Source organism: Mandrillus leucophaeus, unplaced genomic scaffold (genome assembly GCF_000951045.1).
Source record: "Mandrillus leucophaeus isolate KB7577 unplaced genomic scaffold, Mleu.le_1.0 Scaffold268, whole genome shotgun sequence".
NCBI classification, from domain to species: domain Eukaryota; kingdom Metazoa; phylum Chordata; class Mammalia; order Primates; family Cercopithecidae; genus Mandrillus; species Mandrillus leucophaeus.
The window spans coordinates 1,842,691-1,850,981 of NW_012102787.1; the positions used below are offsets into that span (position 1 = coordinate 1,842,691).

Below are 8,291 nucleotides of genomic sequence, written 5' to 3' on the forward strand. Positions count from 1 at the left end.
AGACTGGTCTCAAATGCCTGGGCTCCTGCCTCAACTTCCCAAAGTGCTGTATGATTGTTTTAAATAGGAAACAATTTAGAATTTTATAATATCAAGGCACTTGATTTTTAGTCAGTGATATACCATCCAAAAGGCATCTGAGGCTGGACACATTGGTTCACGCCTATAATCCCAGCACTTTGGGAGGCCAAGGCAGGAGGATCGCTTGATCCCAGGAGTTCAAGACCAGCCTGGGCAATGTAACAAGATCCCATCTCTTTAAAAAAAAAAAAAGATTAAAAAAAATAGAGACAAAAGGCATCTGACATTTTTAATTAAATTAAAACATTATATGTATATAAATATTTTCATTGAGTGTATGTGTTAAAATATCATCTACAGTCAATGTTTTAAGGGATTATTTTTCTAAATATATTAATAAAACTATTAAAAGGTCAAAAAGCTGTCCTAAGTTATGACTTTTTTTTGAACCTAAATGTAGATGCCCCCCAAGGGATATATTATTAGTAACAATCATTCTTGGTAGTGTTGCCCTTAGTCATATGTTGTCCTCTGAGATTCTGTGTATTTTTGGATAGATAACAAGTATATTTACAAACTTATTTGCCAGTTTCAAACAAAGTTTCTTAAAATTTCCTAGTATGGAGTCCAGAATTCCTCGGCAGCATCCTTTCATCAGCCTACCCAACCTGTAGCTAAGAATACCTCCATGAGCCCTCGACAGCGTCGGGCCCAGCAGCAGAGTCAGAGAAGGTCTTCTACTTCACCAGATGGAATCCAGGGCCGCCAGCCAAGAGACACCCACACTGATCATGGCGGATCAGCTGTACTGATTGTCATCCTGACTTTGGCATTGGCAGCTCTTATATTCCGACGAATATATCTGGCCAATGAATACATATTTGACTTTGAGTTATAATATTGTTTTGTGACTTAAGAGCTGTGACTCAACTGCTTCATTAAACATTCTGCATTGGGTATAATCTAAGAATTGTTTACAAAAAAGTTATTTTGTATTTACCCTTCATTCCTTTTTTGATCCTTATAAGTTTAGTATAAACATATCTAGACATTCATACTATGTCTAGCAGTTATGTCCTGCTTAAAGGGACCGGAAGTCAAAGTTCCTTGTCTCACTATTTGATCTGCTTTGCAGGGAAATAACTTGTTTTTTCTCATGCTTCACCTTCTTTTTATGTAAATTTGTAATACTTTCCTATATAGCTCTTTGAAATTTTTGGATAAAAGATGATGTTTTAAGTTCCAGTGAGTATTACTAGTTACTCAATACCACTTATTGAGTACACTGTTTCTACGTATGTAGAATGTATAGGGATAGAAGAGTTAAAAAGGGAAAGCAAAACTCCTCAAGTAGCTTCCTTAAAATGTCATTTATAGGAGATGTTTATAGGGATTGCTCATTCTGTGACTTTATTTGTGTCCTAAACATTCTTCAGTGAAAATAATTTTATTTCAGTCAAACATTTATGAGGAAATGAGATCACATCTTTGTCACTGGATGCTACTTGAAGAGGGAGTACTTTGTAACCACTTTGATATGCTGTTATCATCACTGCTCCCTGCCCCCTGCTGCCATACCCACAAGTTTAAAAAGAAATAAAACAGTCTTCCATAGATTTTTGTTTTAAGGAAGAAAGGGCCCAAGCCAGGAGATGCTTGATTTTCTTCCAGAAGTTAAATGGGGGGATCTTAAGATTTGAATGTTTGCTCTGCTTTGAAATGTATGTCTTTGGGGATGTATTATATGCCTAGCTTTATAATCAGTATAAATTTTAATTATTCCAGGAATATGCATAATATTGAAATATTTCGTGTACTATTTTAATAGAAAACCTCAGGGCCCAAGTAACTGATAGAAGTTAGAAAAACCTTTACTTAGAATTGTCCACCTAGTCAGAGCCCAGGAAGGAATTTTCAGTGGAAAAATCAATATATAACTTAGTTCTAGCTAGCTCCACAAGTAGATAATATTATCATCACAATGGCTGGTGAGACCATATAATCACAGAAAAACGTTGCCTTCAGCATGTTCAGTTCGCAGCACTGAGGGCACTCTTGAGGGTGTTGTTAATGAAGACTTAATTTTTAAATACAGGTAGTTCCAAGCTTTCAAATAGGTTATGCTCCAAAAGTGTTATTTGTAAGTTAAGTTTTTTACAAGTCAGACAATATTGGAAATGGTATTTAGGTTCTAGATCAGTCCACAAAAGTTAGCCCATATGTATATCTTGAATAGTATAGGGGAGGGTATTCATAAAGTCCTTATGTGGTTTTAACTAAGTGAAATTATGGACAAGAGAAATAATTTAAAAAATCATTTTAAAGGCAAATTTAATTTTTACTCCTGTTTATGGAACTTTCGTTCTATTAACTGTCAGACATAATTTCTGTTTTCATCTGAGAGACAACTTTCCTTTATTTCTACATTTAAACTAAGAACATATTGTACACTATTATATAATACAGAATTGTCTTAAACTTTAATAAATTTTCGTTTTAAAAGTGTTTACATATTATTTTTTATATCTGTAGCTGAATTTGTTAAAGTCTAAAAAGCTCAAGGACTTTATGAAGATCTCATTATATGAGGAAAATCATAGATTACCATTTTATAACTTTATTGCCGTAAGAAAATACATTCTAAAGTCTTGATTTGAAACATATTAGAAACCTTGGTTCAGTGCTCAGTGGTCTCCTAGCAAGAAGTCACCGACCCAGCTGGGAAAACCAGGTAGCATCATAGGAGAAGAAAGAAATCCCCACGACCTCAACCCCTGCTGAGATTGTGTGCTAGGAACAGTCTTCCCTCCATTTCCCCTCAAACTTGAGCCAGCCTCTGGATCGATGTGATCTTGTTGCACATTTCCATGGGGTGTACCTATACTTTAAGCCAATCCTGCTGCATTCACTGCTAAGTTAAATAAAAAGCCAAGAAGATTTTGCATCATGCAGATCCTTTGCTATCTGACTTGCATCTCTTCCCTCACCTGTCAGCTAGCCACCTGCTTGTTTGTGTTGGGATATTTTTTAGCACCTGAAGCACCATCTGAAAGGAGCACCATTTTCTTCTTCCCTTTTACCTCACATATGCTACCTAAAAACTCTTAAGTTGGCAGTCTGACCCCCAGCGTGAGGTTAATGAGCAAAATTGGTCTTTGGGGCCCTTTTTGTCCAAGCCCCACTGAAAGGCCTCTTCATAAAACTATTATCTTTAAAGTCCTACTTTAACTCCTTAATTCCAGCATACAGCTAAAACTGGATGTATATTCTGGTAAGTAAAGGCTGAGGACTCCTCCTTACTTTAATCCTCAGATCTAGATAACTCATGACATTTTCTTTGACCAACATAGCACATGATGAGATATCAAGGTAATTAAACTAGCATGCTTGAAAAAAAAAATACGTAATCTGTTTCACTGTAACTGTTTAAGCCAATGAACTTTTCAAAATTTATGTAATATGGGACTTTTATGTAGCACTTTATGTTTTCATGCTGCTTATTGTTTTATTCTACTGAAATAAATGAATTTCAAGATTCTCAACTTTAATTTCAAAAATTGTTTACTGTTTTGACTATGGGAATACAAAATTTCCCATTTCAGGAGAATAAGAACTCCTTTTGTTATTTTTGGCTATGAATAAACTTTTTGGTCTCTTGAGAACACCCATTTTTATAGATCAGAATCAGAAAACAAGTAAACCTCATGCATTTGGACTCATTGGAACAAAAACCTAGGCCAAAATACTGAAAAGCATTGTGGGGAAAAGAAAGAAAGATCAGACTGCTACTGTGTCTATATGGAAAGAAGTAGACATAAGAGACTCCATTTTGTTCTGTATTTGAGATGCTGTTAATCTGTGACCCTACCCCCAACCTTGTCCTTGCAAGAGACATGTGCTGTGATGACTCAAGGTTTAAAGGATTTTGGGCTGTGCAGGGTGTGCTTTGTTAAACAAGTGCCTGAAGGCAGCTTGCTGGTTAATAGTCATCACCATTCTCTTAATCTCAAGTACCCAAGGACATGCACACTGCCAAAGGTCGCAGGGACCTCTGCCTAGGAAAGCTAGGTATTGTCCAAGGTTTCTCCCCATGTGATAGTCTGAAATATGGTCTCGTGGGAAGGGAAAGACCTGATCGTCCCCAGCCTGACACCCGTGAAGGGTCTGTGCTGAGGAGGACTAGTACTAGAGGAAAGAAGGCCTCTTGGCGGTTGTTGGCAGTTGAGATAGAGAAAAGCATCTGTCCATCTGGGCAATGGAACATCTCGGTATAAAACCTGATTGTATGTTCTGTTTACAGAGAAAGGAGAAAACTGCCTTAGGGTGAAAGGCGGGACTTGCTAGCCGCAATGCTGCTCTTTATGCACTAAAAAGGTTTATGGAGATGTTTACATATGCATATCAAGGCACAGCACTTTTCCTTAAACTTATTCATGTCACAGAGAACTTCATTCATATGTCTTACTGCTGACTTTCTCCCTATAATGATCCTATTATCCTGCCACTTCCTTTTCTTTAAGATGGTAAAGATAATTATCAGTAAATACTAAGGGAACTCAGAGACCGGTGCCGGCGTGGGTCCTCTGTATGCTGAGCGTCGGTCCCCTGGGCCCACTTTTTCTTTCTCCATACTTTGTCTCTGTGTCTCATTTCTTTTCTCAAGTCTCTCATTCCACCTAACGAGAAATGCCCACAGGTGTGGAGGGGTAGGCCACCCCTTCAAAGCCTCTGTGTTTTTCTTTAATTGAAAGTATATGTAAGGTTAATGCATTTAGTGAACTTGACTAACAAAGACTAATGTGCACATTAACAGATGTACTTTTTAAGGTTTTATGGGAGGTTGTGCATTGCTCAAAACTGTTGGGAACACCTTTTGAACAGTTGCCTTCAGAACTAGTTTGAGCTGCTCAATAAAACCAGTGACTTTACTCATACCCTGTTTTTGACCAAAGGTTGTATTCTTTACGTCATCCAGTCTTGTCTCTCATCCATTCTACCTCCTGGAATATTTCTCTCACATCTCTCCACTTCCCAAACTAGGCACTATCCTATTTAGCTATTAACTCCTCCAAATTGGTGCAGTAACTTCCTAACAGGTCTCTAGTCTCACTCCATTCCTTACGTTGCAGCCAGAGTTTTCAATATACAGACCTGATCCCTTCTCTCCTGTTGCTCTTATATAGGGCCAAACCCTTAACATAAAGCACAAGGCTATGTGTGACTAGAGTCCCATGTAGGTTTCTGGCATAATCAGACCTCAGCAAACGCCTCCGGGGCCTTCCCACAGCTCTGACCTTGATCCACTGGGGCTATACCCTGCCCTGAGAAAAATGAGCAAATAAAGTTATACCATCCACTACCTCACACCATATAAGAAAATTAACTCAAAATGGATCGAAGGCTTAAATGTAAGAGTTAAAACTATAAAGTTCTTGGAAACTTAGTAAACATGACAATGGGATATGCAGTGGTTTCTTAAATATGATATCAAAAGCACAGGCAGGTCTGGCATGGTGGCTCATGCCTAGAATCTCAGCATTTTGGGAGATGGAGGATCACTTGAGGCTGGGAGTTTGAAACCAGCCTGAGCAACATAGCAAGACCCTGTGTCTACAAAAAAAATTTTTTTTAAATTAGCCTGTAGCCCTAGCTATGCAGGAGGTAGAGGTGGGAGGATTGTTTGAACCCAGGAGTTCAAGGTCACAGTGGGCTGTGATAGCACCACTGAACTCCAGCCTGGGCCACAGAGAAAGATCCTATCTCTTAAAACACACACATGCAACCAAAAATTATATTTCATCAAAATAAAATTAACTCTTGTGTCTCAACACCATTAAGAGGGTGAAAAGACAACACAGAATGGGAGAAAATATTTGCAGATCACATATCTAATAAGGGACTTGTATCTGAAATATCTAAATAATTACAATTCAGTAATAAAAAGGAAATAACCTGATTTTAAAATGGCAAATAATTTGAATAGACATTTCTACAAAGAAGATATCGAAATGCCCAATAAGCACCTGAAAGGAGGCTCAACATCCTTAGTCATTAGGGAAATGCACATCAAATCCACAGTGTTTCCAGTTTACACTCACAAGGATGGTCAGAACAAAAAAGCCAGATAGCAAGTGTTGATGAGGATATGGAGACACTGAAACTCGCATACGTTGCTGGTGGGAAGGTAAAATGGTGCAGCCACTTTGAAAAACAATTTGGCAGTTCCTCAAAAAGTTAAACATAAAGTGACCATATGACCCAGCAATTTCACTGCCACATATAATATCCAAAAGGAATGAAAACATTTACACACAAACTTGTACACAGATATTCATAGCAGCATTATTTTTGATAGCCCAAAAGCAGAAACTCAAATGCCCAGCTGATGGATAAACAATATGTTATATCTATACAATGGAATATTATGGCCATAAAAAGGAATGAAATGATGATATAGGCTTCATTGATGAACCCCGGCAACATTATGCTGAGTGAAATCAGTTACAAAAGGCTGCATATTATATCATTCCATTTACATAAAATGTCCAGAATTGACAAATCCATAGAGACAGAAACTAGTGTTGGTTGCCAGGGGCTGAAGGGAATGGGAAAGGGTAATGACTTCTAATGGGTATGAGTCTTCTTTTAGGGGAGCTGCATAACTGAATATTCCAATATTCCAAAAGCCACACATTAAAGGGGTGAGTTTGTGGTATGTGAATGATATTTCAATAAAGTCGTGATTTCAGAAAAAAAATTATACCATCCAACAATGGTTTTCTCCTGACTATAATTACAACAATTGAACTATTGATAAAACTACGGATAAAAGGGCTTTAAAGTAAAAAATTGGTAGGACCTATAGTTGTCTACATGCAAGAAAACAAATGTTTATTGAAAACCAACATCTTATGCTGCCTTTACAAAAATTATAACTGAAAAAATTATGACAGTGAAAGAGATCTGACCTGACTCTATCTTGCTTCTGACCTCCCAGCTACCCTTGTTCATTCCTGGGCATAGGCTAAACTAACTTTGGGAGGAACTTAGTTTATAGTTTAACTTTGAAACAAAGACAGTAATGGCCCTTTTCCAAAACAAGCCCTCTATCCACCAAACTATCTTTAAAAGCCACAATCCCTTATGAGTTTTCCGGGAGACTGATTTGAGTAATAATAAAACTCCAGTCTTCCATACAGCCAGCTTTGCATGAATTAAACTCTTTATTCCAGTTCCCCTGTCTTGATAAATTGGCTCTGTTTGGACAGTGCGCAAGGAGAACTTGGGTGATTACAGATCCAGGCACAATCCTAGGGTTCCAGCCAGTCCTTTATAAGCTTATTCCAAATGGAAGTAAGGAAAAGAAAGATCCTTTGAACAAAATCTATGGAAAAGAACTTTAATAGGCCTCATGCCTCCCACTACTAAGTCTTCAGGAGGAGTAGGACTTTTAAACAAATTCCCTCGATAATTCTGAGGCACGGTCAGATTTGGGAACCACTGAATTAGTCCCTGTAATGAATTACTCCCAGCCTCCAGTACCTACTTAACCCATTGTAGTTTGGCTTCCTGCCGCATTTCACAAGTGAAACTGCAGTTACGGAAGCCAGGAATGATGTGTTGGTTGCCAGATCCAGTAACCTATTTTCTGCCTTCACCTTGCTTGACCTCTTCACAGCACTGCATGTTGACTACCCTCCTCTTTGAAGCTCCTTCTTTGGTTTTCATAGTCAACTTCTTTTCTAGTTCTTTTGTAAGAAGAAAATAAAATGTTAGGACCTTCTAGATTTATTAAGCCATGGGGAAAAGTTAAGCCCTGGAAACTGACTCACAGCACATGGCTGTTTTTCCTCTCTGGTACATGACCATTATTTCCTGACCTTTGTGTTGAAATGTTACATGCTAACCAGACACCTCATTCTTCATTCAAACCTAGGCTAAATGACATTGGAAATGGAGACTCTTGTGATTGTTACCTCTTTGCAACAGAATGTTAAGCAACCCTCTCAGAGTATAATCGATAGCAGCCAATCAAATATTACGGGTGAGCTTTTGTATGGGAAACATAATTCTATTCAGCACCACTATTTTGTTTTGTTTTCTTTTGTTTTGATTTGTATAAACAATCTTCATTTTTCCCCACACTTTGTGCAATTGATCACCATTCTTGGGTGTAGCTCTGCTTCCCTGATGGCCACCCTCACACTTTGCACTTGAATGAACTCTAATTGGATCCTGAGTTTTTTCATTATTTTAGGTTGACATTTCTA

At 37.9% G+C, this 8,291-nt stretch overlaps 1 protein-coding gene across 1 annotated transcript in view; it reads left to right on the plus strand.

Moving 5' to 3' along the window:
* Positions 1-3,474, plus strand: part of UBE2J1 (ubiquitin-conjugating enzyme E2, J1) — a 23,944-nt gene extending 20,470 nt beyond the window's left edge. Inside the window, exon 8 of the mRNA XM_011984430.1 lies at positions 641-3,474. Within this exon, the coding sequence (XP_011839820.1) occupies positions 641-919 (279 nt within the window). The 3' untranslated portion in view covers positions 920-3,474. The remainder of the gene's footprint in view (positions 1-640) is intronic.
* The last annotated feature ends 4,817 nt before the right edge of the window (positions 3,475-8,291 follow it).